This window comes from Bufo bufo, chromosome 3, assembly GCF_905171765.1.
Source record: "Bufo bufo chromosome 3, aBufBuf1.1, whole genome shotgun sequence".
NCBI lineage: Eukaryota > Metazoa > Chordata > Amphibia > Anura > Bufonidae > Bufo > Bufo bufo.
This window is the reverse complement of record NC_053391.1, coordinates 287,201,374-287,221,268: the sequence shown is the minus strand read 5'-3', so window position 1 is coordinate 287,221,268 and position 19,895 is coordinate 287,201,374. Positions and strand designations below refer to the sequence as shown.

General features: G+C 44.0%; 1 protein-coding gene across 1 annotated transcript in view; it reads right to left on the bottom strand.

Annotated features, from left to right (window-relative positions):
• GRM4 (glutamate metabotropic receptor 4) overlaps positions 1–19,895 on the bottom strand; it is a 328,568-nt gene that overhangs the window by 150,200 nt on the left and 158,473 nt on the right. The window contains exons 4-5 of the mRNA XM_040422220.1: positions 19,492–19,646; positions 19,239–19,379 (exon numbers count right to left, since the gene is read on the bottom strand). Of these exons, the coding sequence (XP_040278154.1) occupies positions 19,239–19,379; positions 19,492–19,646 (296 nt within the window). The remainder of the gene's footprint in view (positions 1–19,238; positions 19,380–19,491; positions 19,647–19,895) is intronic.

Below are 19,895 nucleotides of genomic sequence, written 5' to 3'. Positions count from 1 at the left end.
CAAGAAAAACAATGGTGTGCTTGGTTTTAACATAACTTTATTCTTTCATGAGTTATTTACAAGTTTCTGACCACTTATAAAATGTGTTCAATGTGCTGCCCATTGTGTTGGATTGTCAATGCAACCATCTTCTCCCACTCTTCACACACTGATAGCAACACCGCAGGAGAAATGCTAGCACAGGCTTCCAGTATCCGTAGTTTCAGGTGCTGCACATATCGTATCTTCACAGCATAGACAATTGCCTTCGGATGACCCCAAAGATAAAAGTCTAAGGGGGTCACTGGATATGCGAAATTGCTACATGATGATGTGTTTCCCTCTTTATGCACTGAAGCTGGCACGTTCCCTGAGTTTTTCCAGCAAGATGGTGCACCCACCACCACATTATGGGTGTCAGGTCCGAGCATTCCTTAGTGAACAGTTTCCTGGAAAGTGGATTGGTCGTCGTGGGCCAGTTGAATGGCCCCCAAGGTCTCCCGATCTGACCCCCTTAGACTTTTATCTTTGGGGTCATCTGAAGGCAATTGTCTATGCTGTGAAGATACGAGATGTGCAGCACCTGAAACTACGGATACTGGAAGCCTGTGCTAGCATTTCTCCTGCGGTGTTGCTATCAGTGTGTGAAGAGTGGGAGAAGAGGGTTGCATTGACAATCCAACACAATGGGCAGCACATTGAACACATTTTATAAGTGGTCAGAAACTTGTAAATAACTCATGAAAGAATAAAGTTACGTTAAAACCAAGCACTCCATTGTTTTTCTTGTGAAATTCCCAATAAGTTTGATGTGTCACATGACCCTCTTCCTATGGAAAAAACAAAAGTTGGATTCAAAATGGCCGACTTCAAAATGGCCGCCATGGTCATCACCCATCTTGAAAAGTTTCCCCCCTCACATATACTAATGTGCCACAAACAGGAAGTTAATATCACCAACCATTCCCATTTTATTAAGGTGTATCCATATAAATGGCCCACCCTGTATATCCTCTTTGTATATATATGTGCTACGCTGTCCCCCTGCTTACCACCACGTTTCCGGGCACTGTGCTCATCTGTGGTCTGTGCTTCCCTGTCTCTGCTGCAGCTTTTGGTTCTGCCTGTGTGGTGAGTATTACCTTTGAACATTCCGCTCCACAACTTCTATTCAACCTGAACACTGCTTAAACTCGGCTTCGGCTGTGGCAGTACGCATCACTCCCTGGGCGGGGCTGAGTTGTGTCAGGTGATCTCGTTAAAAGGAACCTGTCACCTCAAAAATGCATCTACACCCGCCAGCAGTACCTTGTAGTAGCTCGCAGCCTGTTAATAATCATATGTTTCATCCTGTTGTCCAATGCTGCGTAAGTTTAAAAAACACAGTTTTATTCTCCATCAGCGCTATAGTGCCGGCCAGCTTGAAGTCAAGGGGGCAGCGGCCTCCTTGCTTCAAGTCAAGGTAACCACGATCCCTAACCGTCCCCTCTTGCTTGAGAGTGACAGCCTGCAGTGCGGCCTCGATTCCCCAAGTCTCGCGCATGCACGTGCGCTCTGTAGTTATGCGCTATCCCATCTCCTGCTGCCACTGTTAGCCGGGTTTCAGCGGCGCAATGTGCCCAAGTCTCGTGCATACGCATTGCGCCGCTGAAACCCAGCTAACAGTGGCAGAAGGAGATGGGATAACGCATAACTACAGAGCGCACCGCGCATGCACGAGACTTGGGGAATCGTGGCCGCACTGCAGGCTGTCACTCTCAGGCAAGAGGGGATGGTTAGGGGGATGGTTACCTTGACTTGAAGCAAGGAGGCCACTGCCCCCTTGACTTCAAGCTGGCCGGCACTATAGGGCTGATGGAGAATAAAACTGAGTTTTTTTTAACTTACGCAGCATCGGACAACAGGATGAAACATATGATTATTAACAGGCTGCGGGCTACTACGAGGAACTGCTGGCGGGTGTAGATGTATTTTTGAGGTGACAGGTTTCCTTTAACCTATCCTGGCTCTCCTGCAGGTACTTTAGTAGCTCAGCCCTCTAGCCAGACACCTCAGTGTCAAGGTCCTAATCTTGTGATAAAGAGCTTACTTACCACTCGTGTTCCTGACTTCGTGCTTAGTTCCTGGACTTCGTTTATCTCCTATCCCAGCCTGCTTGCATTGCCTCTACTGTTGCCGATCTGGATTGTCTGACCTTGCTCCTGTGCTGCCTGCCTTGACCCTTTGCTCCGGTTCCTGTCTTGTTGTTCCTAGTCACGACCCTGCCTGGTTTACTACATCTGTACTGTCGGTACCTTCGCAGGTACCCCCTGGTCTGCCTATACCAGCTGTCACTGACTGGTTTACGCTCCAGAGTAGCCCTTGGCAACTACCGACGGTCAAGCCTATCCTCACCATCTGAGGCTCTAGTGAAATCCGAGTAGTTGCTTAGTCATGTGCCTCTGGAGTATTGCTAGTCAGTGGCACAGTGGGTTCACATCAGCTGTTCCGTGATAGTACACTGAGGCCATGGACCCAAGGCTGTTGTTCATGACCTGTTACAGGAATTAAAGCGCCAGAGTGAATGACAAGACTTATTAATGCAGTTCATGCAGAATGTTGCTGCTCCCCTGGATGCAGTCTCTTCTCCTGCCACTGCAGGGTTGCCAGTCACTCCTGCCCCTGCTATGACTTTACCGGTGATTCAGGATAAGAGTGCCGCTGGTGTGCAACTCTCGCTGCCTACTCACTATGGTGGTGATCCAAAAACATGTAATGGATTCCTTAATCAGTGCCTGATCCACTTCGAGTTACATGGGCAGAGGTTCCCCATGGAGCGGTCCAAGGTTGCCTTCATCGTGTCCCTGCTGTCGGATAGGGCCCTTGCCTGGGCAAACCCTATTTGGGAACGTGGAGGTCCAGAAACGATTAATCTGCAGTCTTTCCTGACTACCTTCCGGATGGTCTTTGAGGAGCCGGGTCGCACGTCCTCCGCTGCCTCACCACTGCTGCATCTTTGACAAGGTTCCACATCTATGGGTCAGTACGCCATACAGTTTCATATCTTAGCGGCCAAACTCACATTGAATGATGAGGCTCAACTGTGTTCTGGGAAGGCCTTTCTGACCGCATTAAGGACGAATTTGCTGCCCGCTACTGCCCATCCACTCTGAATGATCTGATCACATTGGCTACTAGGATTGATGTGCGTTTCAGGGAAATTGATGTGCGTTTCAGGGAACGCTCTAAGCAAGTCGCATACGCCAGAAGACCACCTCGTCTGGCTCCATCCTTCCAGAGGCCGGTCCTTCCTCTGGTGTCTACCCCACCTGAGGAGCCCATGCAAATTAAGCGCTTTCGTCTGACTGACCAAGAATGTCTACGTTGCAAGGCGGAGAATCTATGTCTATATTGTGGAAGCAAGTGCCATTTTGTGCAGAACTGCTCCCAGAGGCCGGGAAACACTACTGTCTAGGATCAGTTGGAGAGGTGGTCCTAGACCAGGAGAAATACTCTCCGAAACTTTCACTTCCGGTGACTCTCTTTTACAAGGGAGTTAAATTATCTATGCCGGCATTCATGGACTCTGGGTCAGCCGGTAACTTCATTCAACAAGCGCTGGTCCATCAGTATCGGCTTCCCACCACCCGACTGCAGAGGCCTTTGTCTGTGGCCTCCATAAATGGACTAACGCTTCATGAACCAGTACTCATGGTTACTGTGCCCCTTAAGTTACAAATTGGGGCTCTTTTCTCACAGCTGATCTCTTTCTATGTGCTGCCAGTCTCTGTGAATCCGATTATTCTTGGGCTACCCTGGCTACGTCTTCATTCGCCAATTGTAGACTGGCACTCCTGTCAGATCCTGAGATGGGGATAATCTTATCTCTCCATCTGCCTAGCAGAGGTCTGACCGGCTTCCTCGCCTACGGTACCTGTAGACCTGGCTGGACTTCCGCAGCAATATGCCAATTAAACGGACATCTTTAGTAAAAAAGACGCAGAGACTCTGCCTCCTCATCGTCCCTATGACTGTCCGATCGACCTTCTGCCTGGTGCCACTCCTCCTCGTGGTTAAGTCTACCCACTCTCACTTCCAGAGACTCAGGCGATGACTGACTACATCAAAGAGAATCTTGAGAAGGGGTTTATTCGGAAAACCACTTCACCAGCCGGGGCCGGGTTCTTCTTTGTGCAGAAGAAAGATGGATCCTTATGGCCCTGTATCGATTATCGAGGTCTGAATAAGATCACGCTTAAAAAACGATACCCTCTTTCGCTGATCTCCGAACTCTTTGACAGAATCCGGGGGGGCTAAAGTCTTCAGTAAACTCGACCTGCCCACTGCATAAAATCTTGTCCGCATTCGAAAATATGATGAGTGGAAGACCACTTTCAACACTCATTATGGACACTACGAGTATCTCGTCATGCCCTTCGGTCTATGCAATGCTCCTGCAGTATTCCAAGAGCTACTTAATGATGTCTTCTGGGACCTGCTCTATACCTGCGTGATTGTGTATCTGGATGATATACTGGTCTTCTCTCCAGACTTGACCACTCACCGAAGGCATGTACAACTAGTCTTACAGCACTTGAGGAAAAATAGACTCTATGCCAAACTCGAGAAATGCACCTTTGAAAGAACGACAGTACCATTTCTCGGATACATCATCTCAGATGCTGGATTACAGATGGATCCTGAAAAACTGAATGCGGTAAAGAACTGGCCTCGCCCACAGGGTCTGTGTGCTATACAGAACTTCCTGGGATTCGCCAATTTCTATTGGCAGTTTATTCCGAACTTCTCCTCCCTAACGTCTCCGATATTCGCTCTTACTAAAAAATAAGCGAATGCCAAAGACTAGCCTCCTGAGGCAGGGGCCCCTTTCGTCCAATTAAAAAGATCCTTTGCATCTGCACCTGTCCTGCGACATCCCGATGTCTCCCGACAATTCTTGTTAGAAGTGGACGCCTCCTCCATAGGAGCCGGTGCGGTCCTACTACAAAAGACTTCCAAGGGCAAGATGTTCACCTGTGGATTCTCCTCCAAGCTCTTCTCTCCACCGAGAGGAATTACTGTATAGGGGACAGAGAGCTCCTGGCCATAAAACTCATATTTTCAGTTGTTTCACACTTGTTTGTTATGTATATAATTCCACATGTGTTAATTCATAGTTTTGATGCCTTCAGTGTGAATCTACAATTTTCATAGTCATGAAAATAAAGAAAACTCTTTGAATGAGAAGGTGTGTCCAAACTTTTGGTCTGTACTGTACGTCTCTGCATCATCCTCTGGTTCCTGTCTTGTTGCCCCTGGTCACGACCCTGCCTGGTTTACTACGTCTGTACTATCGGTACCTTCGCAGGTACCTCCTAGTCTGTCTGGACCTCCTGTCACTGACTAGGTTACGCTCCAGAGTAGCCCCTGGCAACTACCGACAGTCAAGCCTATCCCCTCCATCTGAGGCTGTAGTGAAATCTGGGTAGTTGCTTAGTCAACTTTGGAATATTGCTAGTCAGTGGCACAGTGGATTCACATCCTCTGTTCTGTGATAATCACCTGTACAATACAGTGCAGTATATCATCATCATATCAGAGAATCCCCACAATTCTTTATAACTTCTATATATGAAAGTGGTAGGAGACACACACATATCATAGCAGTCATTTAGAGGTGCAATTCATGTTTCTATATATCTGCTATTCACCATTAATTATCTATATCATTATTATTTAACCTCATGTCATTCTTCTATTTGAGGGTCCAAAAAGAGGAAAGGAAAGGGTGAGGAAGTTGAGAAGAAGGGGAGGAGAAGAGGTTGACAAAGAGGGAGAGAGGGGGGGAAGTTATCAAAATAACTTTGCAGTCTCATTATGACTATTCTTGTTACTACTTTTGCTTTTTAGCTGTATTGTATTTGATTCTAGGTAACATATCCACATGTGCTTGGGCATTACTTCCAATTACCTATAAAAAAGAGGCATATGAACAGCCTTCATTGAGGACTTTAGGGCCTAGGCTTTCTAAGCAATATGTATCCAAATGTGTTTCTTCCCGTAAGGGTACTGCGCAAAGGATTCAGTCAGGCAGTTCCGTCGCCGAAACTTCCTGCTGGATCCGGCAATCCAGACGCAAACGGATGCATTTGTGGGACGGATCCGGATGCGGATCCGTCTTACAAATGCATTGCAATACTGGATCCGTCTCTCCGGTGTCATCCGGAAAAACGGATCCGGTATAAATATTTTTTGCATTTTTAAAGATCTGCGCATGCGCAGACCGGAAAGCCGGATCCATTTTGCCGGAACACTTAATCCTGGATCCAGCACTAATACACTTCAATGTAAATTAATGCCGGATATGGCATTCCGGCAAGTGATAGTATTTTTGGCAGGAGAGAAAACTACAGCATGCCTTTGTATTTTCTCCGTCTCCGTAAGAGGGACTGAACTGATGCATCCTGATGCATCCTGATGCATCCTGAACAGAATGCACTCCATTCAGAATGCATTAGGATAAAACTGATCAGTTTTTTTCTGGTATTGAGCCCCGAGGATGGAACTCAATACCGGAAAACTTTAACGCAAGTGTGAGATTTTGTTCAGGTTTCCTCTTCTTGGTCCAAGTTTTTTCTGGCTGAGGCCTTTTCCACACTAGAGCAGTGATCCGGCAGGTTGTTCTGGCAGGGAATAGCCTGCTTGATCGCTCTGCATTCCGGCATTGCCGGAAGAGTGTAAGGTTCCGTCCGGCCCCATTCACTATGATGGGGACTGGTGAAGATCTGGCTGCATTCCAGCAAATATGCAGATAATCGGTCAGAAGAAAACCGCTGCATGTGGAATGCACAGAGATCTGGCACAGCCTGCCAGATCTCCACCGCTAGTGTGAAACTAGCTTAACTCTCCAAAATGTCAAGATAGAAAAATCGCTTAGTCGCAAACTGCTGTTGGTAGACTGTACGGATTTTTAGGAGTCTGCTTCCCACCCCATACAGCAATTTGTAGAAAAAACTCCAGAAATATCACAAACAAACATAGCTTATGTGATCATACGTTATTTAATCTGCGGCTCTTTTTGTTATGTTTCAGCCAATTCTGCCTTTTTCAAACTATAACAGAATAAAGAAAAAAATATGGATCTCATGATTTTAAATATACATAATGGCAGTGGTAAGCATACAGTATCGACAGTCACAATGGTACATATACTGGTGCTTAGAGTGAAAAAAATAAAATAAAAAATAAAAATAAAGTATAGATATGTCAAACACATGGTAATATAACATGAAAACAGATGTAGATACTTCAATTCATATTAATAGGATCCACAGGATCCAAAGGTAAGGCCTGAGGTAGCATGATGCAATGCTATATCTATATGTCAAGGATATACACACTGCGATATGAAGGTAAAATAATATATAAGATAGACAGTGTACAGTGTCAACAATCAAACAGAATATAGTTAGGTAGAGGGTAGGCAGTAAACAATGGTATAAGTAATGTCCGGGAATACCTGGTGCAGCTGTGGGAGAGTAAGGAAATATGGTTGTCAGCGCTCAGAAAGGCAACGTGTGTCCACACTGTAAGAATGGGAGAGCGTCGTCCTTTTGAAAGGCGCACACCTGTATGGGTAGCACATGCGCGTCAACACTCAATTTGCTGTTGGTGCTATAGAACGCACCGAGGGTAGGAGAGGGTGCGCTTGTGCGAAGACATGTATATCGGGCTGCGGATTGGGGATATAGCCCTGGTATGCGAGCGCACTAAATGTAAGGACAATTGGAATGAGGAATATTAAGATGTATGGATATGTGGATATCCAATTCGCACTGTGAAGACGAACTGAGGGTGGTCTGGCTATCACCCTGTGTATTTTCTTCCCCAATTTCTACCTCTTCCACATGCAAAGCGTCGGCCTTAATTGTGAGCAGCAAGCGTTTGAGTAGACACAGAAGTGGGATGGTGATGCTGATAATACCATCTGTGTTGATTCCTAAATGTTTCTCAAAACCTCACAGGGGTCAGACATCCATGCCCACTCCTCGCTTGTGAAGAGCGGAAGCTGACTGGAAAGGCAACGACCATGTTGCAGCTGGTATTCCACTACTGTCCTCTGCTGCTCACAAAGCCTGGCCAACATGTGGAACGTGGAGTTCGAGTGCATGCTCACGTCGCACAACAATTGGTGAGCTGGCAATTGTAAGTGATGCTGCAGCGTTGACAGACCGACGGAAGCTGACGATGACTTAGGCACACACGCAATGCACCTTCACCAGTAGCTCAGCCAAATTGGGGTGAGTTTTGAGAAACCGCTGAACCACTAAGTTGAAGACGTGGGCTAGGCATGAGATGTGTGTAAGATTGTCGAGCTCCAAAGCCGCCACCAAGTTACGGTCATTATCAGACACAACCATGCTTCTTTTCTAGGTTGAGTGGCAAGAGCCACAGCTCAGTCTGGTCTCTTATCCCCTGCCACAGCTATGTGGCGGTGTGCTGTTTGTCACCTAAGCAGATCAGGTTAAGCACGGCCTGTTGACGCTTTCCCACTGCATCGCTTCACTGCTTCCAGCTACTGACTGATGGCTGACTGGTGCTGCAAGAGGATAATTCTGAGGTGGAAGTGGAGGAGGAGGCGGAAGAGGAGAAGGTGGTGGTGGAAACCCTGATGGAATTAAGGACCACAATCCTTGGCGTCTGTATCACCTGTGCCATCCCAGGGTACGACTTGCTCCCAGCCTTCACAACGTTCACTAAGTGTTCCGTCAGGGAAATGTAGCGTCCCTGGCCGAAAGCACTTGTCCATGTGTCAGTGGTTAAGTGGATAATTTGGAAAGTTGTGCATTTAGTGCTATGGCCTATGGGTGGGTGGCTGGGTATTTGCGCTTGCGTTCAAATGCCTGGGGTGAGGACATTTGTATGCTGCGCTGGGACACGGAAGTGGATGTGGTCACTGATAGTGCTTGCGAAGGTCCCGGTGCAGGGCAGAAGGCATCCGGGCCTTCAACAGGGGATTGGCCAGCTTGTAACACAGGGGAGGAGGAGGCAGTGGTGTGACCCGCAGACACAGATTGTGGACCCAGGCATTCGGCCCACCTATTATGGTGCTTTGATGTCATGTGGCGGATCATGCTGGTGGTGGTGACGTTGCTAGTGTTCACGCCCCTGCTTATTTTTGTAAGGCACAGGTTGCAAATTACAATTCTTTTATCGTCCGCACTTTCTTCAAAAAAGCCCCAGACTGTGGAACACCTACCCCTTGGCAAGGGAGATTTCCGCAAGGGTGTGCTCCGGGTAACAGTTGCAGGCCTGTTTGGTGTGGCCCGCCTTCTCCATTTTGCCATCCCATTGCATCTTCCAGCCTGTTGCTGTGCTGTGGATCCCTCCCCCTTTGTACTGCCGTCCTTGCTCAGCTTGCCACCTTCCCAGTTTGGGTCAGTGACTTGATCGTCCACCACCTCCTCTTCCACTTCCTCACTCTGCTCATCCTCCTGACTTGTTGACCTAACAACAACCTCAGTTATTGACAACTGTGTCTCATGCTCATCATCAACCTTTTGAGACACTAATTGCCATTGACTTATTGGCAACTGTGTCTCATCATCATCATCCACCCCCATGAAACACTTATTGCCGTTCCCCACCATCATCTTCTTCTGACTGTGGATGCTCAAGAGTTTGGGAATCAGGGCACTCATGCCCCTCTTCAAGCGGGCTTGTTGAGAGTCTCAAATAAAGGAGTGGTGCTGAAAAGAGCTCGTCGGAATATCAGAGTCTGGGATCACTTGTTTGACAAGACTCTCCATGGTGGGAGGAAGGAGGATCAGGGTGATGATTGTGTTGACCAGACTCTTGGCTAATGAGACTGGACTTGGTGGAAGACAGGGTTGTGCTTAACCGACTGGAAGCATTATCTGCTGCAATCCAACCGACCACCTGGTCACACAAGTCTGACTTCGGGAACGTTGTACTGCGCCGCCCTGCAAACTGGCACATGAAGCTAGGTATCGTGGATGATTGTTTTTCTTGTGCTCTGGCAGCAGGCACAGTTTCAATGCACCCAGGGCCACGGCCTCTGTGTGCACCATCTGCATCATGGCCACTTCCCTGTCCCTTACTGCTCGCCTTCTTCATATTAAATGTTATATATGCTCAAAAGTATGTCACACATACAGTAGCGTAGGATTTGTAAGTGTATGCGTAAAAAAATAAAAAAAGGTATTTGGGATGTGGAAACGTTACACAGGAGATATACCGCAGATAATGTCGCTGATGTAAGCAGCGGCTAATATAAAATTACAGGGAATATCACCAGTATTTTGGATGTGGAAACATTACACAGGAGAAATACCGCAGAAAATTTTGCTGATGTCAGCAGCGGCTAATATAAAATTACAGGGAATGTCACAGGTATTTGGGATGAGGAAGCGTTACACAGGAGATGTACCCCAGGTAATGTCTCTGTCCGCAGCGGACACCGTCTACGGAAAAAGTACACTGGATATCAACTCACAGATATTTTTGGGATGCGCACATGTACACAGGAGATGTAGCACAGCTAATGTCGCTGTCCGCAGTGGACACCGTCTATGGAAAAAGTACACTGGATGTCACAGATATTTTTGGGATGCGCACACGTTACACAGGAGATGTAGCGCAGCTAATGTCACTGTCCGCAGTGGACACCTTCTACGGAGAAAGTACACTGGATGTCACAGATATTTTTGGGATGCGCACACGTTACACGGGAGATGCCTGGGGGTTAGAATATACCATCGGATCTGAGTTTTCACGATCTCATTGATTCTTATTATGAAAATTCGCATCACAAAAATTAGCATTACGAAAATTTGCAATCAACACTACTCCTAACGAATATTCGACGAAATATTCGCAAAATATCGCAAATTTGAATATGACACCTGACGCTCATCACTAATTACCACCAGGATCCTTGCCTGTAAAGTGTCTACTTTAAAAGGGACAACTCCTTCATTGACAACTGCCACTACCTGATAATGGGAGTACAATTGAACTTATTATTATTTGTGCTATACAGAAAGCTTTCCATTGACTAACTGTACCAACTGTCCAGAGACTATCGATTTGCAGTAAATGTTCAACTGGTTTAAAACAAACGACTCCTCATTCTTACTACTGCTACTCTCAACATTTGCACTTTATGGTTCTGGCATCACAAACACAAGTGCCCAACCACCAAAGTACCTTAAACATAAATTACCATCAAGGGCACCTCAACCAACATATGGCTGGTGTTCCCTGCAACAGAGGGTGCCCCGGAAGATTTTGTGCTGTCTTCCTCATCACTGCACGCGGTCCCAGGGAGGCATCTTCTAACCGTGAGTACAAACAACTACTGCCCCCATCGGCCCACCGTGAGCCTCACGTGTTTTCCCCTGCGTGTCCCGGTCGCTGCGTAAAGAGAAGGTGTAAAGAGAAGAATGTAAGAAGAAAAGAATAAAGAATAAAAGGAAGAACAATAGGAGATGGTGGAGGATAAATAGATACCCATATCAGGTGGCACTAGGATCTGACCCCCTTACTAGTGGATCTGTAATAAATAAGGGTACTAAGATCAATCAACAGAATCTATACAAAAACAAACCAGACAGCTCGTGATCCTCTAGTTATGCTGCTCGGGAAGGGGCAACCCCCATCAAACAATTCAAAAAATAATCCCAGCAGACATTTTAATTTTCAATCCATGATATTCTTTTATTCTATAGCAAAATTACAGAACGTGTTGCGGCCCGTCCAGCCTTCAGGACGACGACCGGTACTCTTACTACGGACCTATTTCGCAAACCCACAGATCGCAATAACTGTTTAAATTTTTCCAGCTTTCACGCACCAAACACCAAGCAATCCCCCCCTAACTTCCAATTTGAGAGGGTTAAACGCATAGTCAAAGCAAACTCTATCTGCCAGGCAATATTAGCTGAATTGAGACAGCGTTTATTAGACAGAGGATATCCCCCACATCTTTTACAGATCTCTGACCAACCGAAAGAATCCAAGCAAAAAAAACTCTAAAAATCGCCTGGCCTTTGTACACACCTTCCACCTAGCCACCAATAAGGTCCTCCACAGTGTCAGAAATCATTGGCCACTTCTGCACAAGGCCTATCTGACTATAGAGGAATTTCAAAATCCAATTTTGCCCTGTACTCGTTGCACTAAAAACCTATGAGATTTTCTGGTTAAAGTAGATATTGGTCCCCTGAGAACCTTGTCTACATACTCCAAAAAAAAGGTCACATTTCCCTGCATACATTGTTTCCAATGTTCCAATGTACTAAAAGGTTTTCACATATATCATCCCCAATCAGGCAAGAGTTTCCCTATTCACAATTTCTATACCTGGGACTCGAACTTTGTAGTCTACCTACTCAAGTGCCCGTGCGGAAAGGTCTATGTGGGGGAAACCAGAAAAAAAATCTGCGATCGCATCTGTCAGCACAAGTCTAACATTAGACGTAAAAACCTATTGCTACCAGTACCCGCACACTTTCACTCAGCCGGCCATTCCATATTACAATTAAAATTTCAAGTAATAGAGCATGTAGCACCACCAAGGAGAGGAGGGGACCGGTTAAAACACCTCAAAATTTGGGAAGCATTCTGAATACATAAATTGGACAGTTTGGAACCAAAAGGGATGAATAGGGATTATGAAATCCAGAGCTTGATCTAACACGGACACCTTATGACATTTGTATGGTTGTACATAGATACATGTGTACAGTTATATACTGTATGTGCTTTAATATATACAGTACAGACCAAAAGTTTGGACACACCTTCTCATTCAAAGATTTTTTTTTATTTTCATGACTATGAAAATTGTAGATTAACACTGAAGGCATCAAAACTATGAATTAACACATGTGGAATTATATACATAACAAACAAGTGTGAAACAACTGAAAATATGTCTTATTCTAGGTTCTTCAAAGTAGCCACCTTTTGCTTTTATTACTGCTTTGCACACTCTTGGCATTCTCTTGATGAGCTTCAAGAGGTAGTCCCCTGAAATGGTTTTCACTTCACAGGTGTGCCCTGTCAGGTTTAATAAGTGGGATTTCTTGCCTTATAAATGGGGTTGGGACCATCAGTGGCGTTGAGGAGAAGTCAGGTGGATACACAGCTGATAGTCCTACTGAATAGACTGTTAGAATTTGTATTATGGCAAGAAAAAAGCAGCTAAGTAAAGAAAAACGAGTGGCCATCATTACTTTAAGAAATTAACTTCAGTCAGTCAGCCAAAAAATTGGGAAAACTTTGAAAGTAAGGGCTATTTGACCATGAAGGAGAGTGATGGGGTGCTGCGCCAGATGACCTGGCCTCCACAATCACCGGACCTGAACCCAATCGAGATGGTTTGGGGTGAGCTGGACCGCAGAGTGAAGGCAAAAGGGCCAACAAGTGCTAAGCATCTCTGGGAACTCCTTCAAGACTGTTGGAAGACCATTTCAGGGGACTACCTCTTGAAGCTCATCAAGAGAATGCCAAGAGTGTGCAAAGTAGTAATCAAAGCAAAAGGTGGCTACTTTGAAGAACCTAGAATATTACATATTTTCAGTTGTTTCACACTTGTTTGTTATGTATACAATTCCACATGTGTTAATTCATAGTTTTGATGCCTTCATAGTCATGAAAATAAAGAAAACTCTTTGAATGAGAAGGTGTGTCCAAACTTTTGGTCTGTACTGTATATATATATATATATATATATATATATATACTTTATTAAAGTGTACGTTATGTTGTATAGATTCTGTTGACTGATCTTAGTACCCTTATTTTTTACAGATCCACTAGTACGGGGGTCAGATCCTGGTGCCGCCTGATATGGGTATCCCATCTTCCATTGTTCTTCCTTTTTTTTCTTTCTTCTTTTCTTCTTACATCCTTCTCTATACACCTTCTCTTTACACCACCTTATACTCTATCTTTTGTTAATGTTCTCGTTTTCCCCATTTTTCTCTCTCCATCTTTTTCCATATTCTTAGCCATTGTTTATTCCCCTTAATTCCTTTTTATTCTATTCTTATTCCCTCTTTTCCTTTTCTTTTTTCTCCTTCCTGTCTTCTTTTTCTTTTCTCTACCTTATTCCCCATTACATCATTCATTCTCCATTATCATAGTTCTAACTATCTGTACTTTATTTCTGTTTACTTCATATCTCGTTTTGACTATATTTTATACACATATCCACATATCCATACGTCTTTATATTCCTCATTCCAATTGTCCTTACATTTAGTGTGCTCGCATACCAGGGCTATATCCCGCAGCCCGATATACATGCCTGCGCACAAGCGCACCCTCTTCTACCCTCGGTGCAGTGGATCCTGTGGACCTGATTAATACAAATTGAAGAATCTACATCTGTTTTCATGTTATATTACCATGTGTTTGACCTATCTATACTTTATTTTTATTTATTTTTATTATTTTTTCACTCTAAGCACCAGTATATGTACGATTGTGACGGTTTGTCGATACGGTATGCTTACCACTGCCATTATGTATGTTTAAATTCATGACATCCATATTGTTTTCTTTATTCTGTTATAGTTTGAAAAAGGCTGAGTTGGCTGAAACGTAGCAAAAAGAGCCACAGATTAAATAAACAACACGTATGATCACATAAGCTACGTTTATTCGTGATATTTCTGGAGTTTTCTCTACAAATTCCCCAATATGTCAGACATTTCATGTTGAGGTAAATCTACAAATGTTTTCATGTTTAACAGTAAATATAATTACCACATCACAGGGGCGGTCATGGAGAAGGCATGTGTACCAATTTTTTTTTTAAAACATTTTTGTAGGGTGGTTGTTCATGGAAGAATTGAGTTTATTTACAATCTTTTAAGGGTGGAGGGGACCTAACCTGGGTAAAGGTATTTGTATACACATATAAATTAATGCCAAGAATGGCCTAGACATATCTTGTCCCAGGTATAAAGTGTGTATTAAAACTTCACTTTTAATTCGACATAATGATAAAACGGCTGTGAGCCATAACAAACAATTAAAACACTTTGTTTCTACCCCAAAGAGTTGACGATTTACTTGCTGCCAAGGTGAGGGAGATGTGCACTATCTCCTATTCACCACAACTATATCTGCAGAGCTTGAACATAGGGCGGCAATGTGTGGATAGACCTGTAGTTGCCTGCAAAAACTGATCAAATGGAATAGGTGACTGTGCTCCTACACACAAACGTTCACAGCACAGCAGACTTGTCTGACACTACGTCAGTAGCTGTCAAGACGCATTCACACACTGCAGATACGCTGCTAAGCGCTCCACCTAGCTCAAAAAACCTTGCTATATTCAATGAAATGTCCTACACAAGGACTTCTAAGCTAATAAGCAACATTGGAGTGAACAACAATTGTTTAAAACAATCAACTGCCCCCCCAACATGTTTCACCGCATCACTGGCTTCTTCAGGGGTTTGGGCAAAATTGAAGAGAACAGACATGATGGTGGTATATATGCTGCAATTCTGTGATTGATTTGTGTGGTAGCCAATTACTGTTAAGCAAGCTACACCAAGTGACAAATAAGAACGCAAAAGATTTGGAATAGCTGCCCTCCCTATTTTGTTGTTGACAAATGAAAGCAGGGCAGAGGAGGTCTCCTTATGACATCATGCGCTAGCTGTCACTGCGCTCCAACTTAGAAAATCAGCGAGATGATGCTTTCCAAAGCGCATGTCCTGCGCAGTCTCTAGTAGCCGAGACACTGAGTGCCTTTACCCATGCGCACCAACTAAAAAGTAAGGGAAATCAAGGCATGCCCGGTGCACATGTCCTGCGTCGGCAACCGATGCGTGAGCACTTGGTTAACAAAAAACAAATACAACAAAAAATAAATGCTGCCCATCCGTGCCGACTTAGAATATGATGGCAATATGAGATGACCTGTGCACATGGCCTGCGCTATCAATAGATGCGCTGACACTTTAACTACGGTAAGGGATAGATATAATGTCACTAACGGAGAAAAAAATAAAAAAAGAGGGGAAATTTCATATCCATCATCCACTGGTGCCAAATACCGTATATTAAAATGCATTTTTGCTGTTTCGTAGTCAGCAAGTCCTCACGCCTCACACCCTTTGCGTGTGTATTTTTTCTCGGTTAGTGACATTATATCTATCCCTTAACTCAGTTAAAGTGTCAGCGCGTCTATTGATAGCGCAGGCCATGCACACAGGCCATCTCATATCGCCATCATATTCTAGGTCGGCACGCATGGGCAGCAGAGCACTTTTTTAGAAGGAATTTTATTTTTATTTTTGGCTGCCGACGCAGGACATGCACACCGGGCATGTCTTAATTTGGCTTACTTTTTAGTTGGTGCGCATGGGTAAAGGCCCTCAGTGTCTCGGCTCACGCACCCGCAGCCTGCGCAGGACATGCGCTTTGGAAAGCATCATCTCGCTGATTTTCTAAGTTGGAGCGCAGTGACAGCTAGCGCATGATGTCATAAGGAGACCTCCTGTGCCCTGCATTCATTTGTCAACAACAAAATACTGAGGGCAGCTATTCCAAATCTCTTGCTTTCTTATTTGTCACTTGGTGTAGCTTGTTTAACAGTAATTGGCTACCACACAAATCAATCACAGAATTGCAGCATATATACCACCATCATGTCTGTTGTCTTCAATTCTGCCCAAACCCCTGAAGAAGCCAGTGATGCGGTGAAACATGTTGGGGGGCAGTTGATTGTTTTAAACAATTGTTGTCCACTCCAATGTTGCTTATTAGAGTCCTTGTGTAGGACACTTCATTCCATATAGCAAGGTTTTTTGAGCTAGGTGGAGCGCTTAGCAGCGTGTGTGCAGTGTGTGAATGCGTCTTGACAGCTACTGACGTAGTGTCAGACAAGTCTGCTGTGCTGTGAACGTTTGTGTGTAGGAGCACAGTCACCTATTCCATTTGATCAGTTTTTGCAGGCAACTACAGGTCTATCCACACATTGCCGCCCTATGTTCAAGCTCTGCAGATATAGTTGTGGTGAATAGGAGATAGTGCACATCTCCCTCACCTTGGCAGCAAGTAAATCGTCAACTCTTTGGGGTAGAAACAAAGTGTTTTAATTGTTTGTTATGGCTCACAGCCGTTTTATCATTATGTCGAATTAAAAGTGAAGTTTTAATACACACTTTATACCTGTGTCAAGATAGGTCTAGGCCATTCTTGGCATTAATATATATAAGTTTATTTACAAGTTACATTTTATTTTGGGGAAGGTACATCGATGATGTGCCCTGATGTTATGGGATGCCACTATTACTTTGTTCTTAAGTTTGTCATGATCCTGAACAGTAACAATACCCTAATATCCTCCTTCTGCCCTCAGACCCTCAAAAAGGGAAATTACATGAGGAAGCGAGGTAAAATAATAATGATATGGATAATTAATGATGAATAGCAGATATAAAGAAACATTAATCACACCTCTAATAAAGACTGCTACGACATGTGATTGTCTCCTACCGGTTTCATATATAGGAGTTATGAGGAATTGTGAGGATTCTCTGATATGCATGATGATATACTGTACTGTATAGGTGATAAACATTTACAGATAATAAATCAACTAATGACACTGATTAGGATATAGTATATAAGGATACAGAGCAGGGGTCAGCCTTTGGTACTCCAGCTGCTGTGAAACTATAACTCCCAGCATACGAACATGCTTGGCTGTTCTTCTACCTCCCACAGAAGTGAATGAAGCATTCTGGGAGTTGCAGTTTCTGAACAGCTGGAGTGCCAGAGGTTGCTGATCCTTGATATAGAGGTTAGGTTATACCGAGGTATTCACTTAATACATTGCCACAAGTTCAACAGGAAAATAACATCATGTAGAAGCAAGAACTTGCTCTGCACACTAAGTCAGAAGACATGCGCATTTAAAGAGATATAGAGGGACCGTGGCCTTACGTTACATCAATGGAGCTGGAATGAGGGGAAGGAGTTATGGAGAAGGAGCAGTAGAGGATGATAAGTGTTGAGACACGATGAGGGCAGTCCTAGAGAAGCCACAAAGTAGAATACGATAGGTGAATTAAGTGAGGAGAGGCAGACTCAGTGAATATACGTAGGAGGATATGATAGAAATGATGAGACTAAGACGGTGTGGCTAGTGAAATCATGATGACAAGACAGGTGATTATTGGTAGATCATGATAGCGACTTTGAACCAAGAGTATTTAAACTTGAGCACGGTGTTACACCATGTATTTTCCCGTATACACCTGAGGAAACAAGGAATTTGGTGAAACATGTTGGGGGGCAGTGAATGATGCGATTTTAGTAGCCAGCTATCATTTGTGCTGACACTAAACTGTACAATAAATGGAAAAGGAATCAGTAGAAAAAGAACTGGTGATGAAAGTGCAAATAACCACAATCACTCACGCAGGAGTGAACAAACAAAATAATACACTATGATAGCTAGCTGGATTTTTAGAGGTCACAATTAATTAAGTTAATATTAAGTTAAAATTAAGTTAATATTGGTTATGGGATAAATATGAATTGGGTACTATCAGCCTAAGAACTGGCAGTTTCTATTTAAGAGAACCTTATACCCTTCATGTATCTGAGTCAGAATTGTTGAATTGACTGTTACTGTTTGGAGGCTCTATTCCTGTGTGGAGCACAGTACAAAACAAATACTGTATCTTTATAGACCTTAGCAATTAAATATATATGGAAATAATTCAATGGTATAAAAATTTGGTGGCAATTTTTGGTGCATATTAAGCCACCTTTCTGATAAGCAATGACACATAATCTGATAAGCAATCACACCCTACCTCTTTGTCGGTAAATGTAAAGTCGCTACCAGGCCCAGGTGCCTGAGGGGGCCCAAAGACCCTTAGGCCGCATAAGAAGATACTGGTATGATAGAAAATGCATGCTGGTGTTACAGCTCTGTCTGGACGGAAGGGGTTAGGTCAAGAATTTGACCATTTAAATTTTTGCCCCAGGTGACATGAAGGCTCTGTGCCTCTGCCACAAAGCACTGATGGAAGGGGGCCCAAGGTGAACTCTTGCACAAAGTCACATGAGCCTTTAGCTATGCGCCTGTCAGTGACACGTAATAAATTTGGCACAATACCCCTGAACCAGAATCTTGGCGCAACTGCAATAGTAGATCTATCCTAATGTAAACTACAGGCCTGAAGTTCATTACAGGTGACCATTTATTATATATTACTTACTGGTGCACTTCTTTCCATGGCCTCCTCTGCGTAGTGCATTTCGGCTCAGTCTACAATGAAAATTGTCCTCCCAGAATTCAGCAAACCAGACATTCCTCCTATTATTATCTAGTGTCCGACTAATAAAATACCGGTCAAACCCTAAATAACAATCAACATATAACATTATATTAGAAGATAAAAGAGTAAGTTGAAGAACTTTACAAAAACATGATTAAAACAAAATTCACAATGTATGGACATGTAACTAAACCTCTGACTGAAGCCCGTGTAGGTAGTATAGTGACGGCCCCTTCTGCCACTTCTTCTTGCTGAAGCACTGGAGAAATCTTTGAACCCCAACTATCAGATCCAACCCACATGAAGTGTCCGGTTTGATTTGCCCGTTTTGCTGCTGCAAGTACTCGCCTATGGAAAATAGCATATTACATGAAAAGAATGTTGAATGCCATACTTACAGTGTCAAATCTACAAGATCATGATCTATTATTCTCATTATATTTATTATAGTTGACATGCATAACACAAGCAACAAAGCTGACGTGCTCACAGTCAGCAGTTCACATCTGCAATCTAGGATTACACTAGCTTGTCAGTGGGGTAATCTAGTTTGCAGTGATCAATACACATTTCAAGATGAAACCTATTCTGAAAATA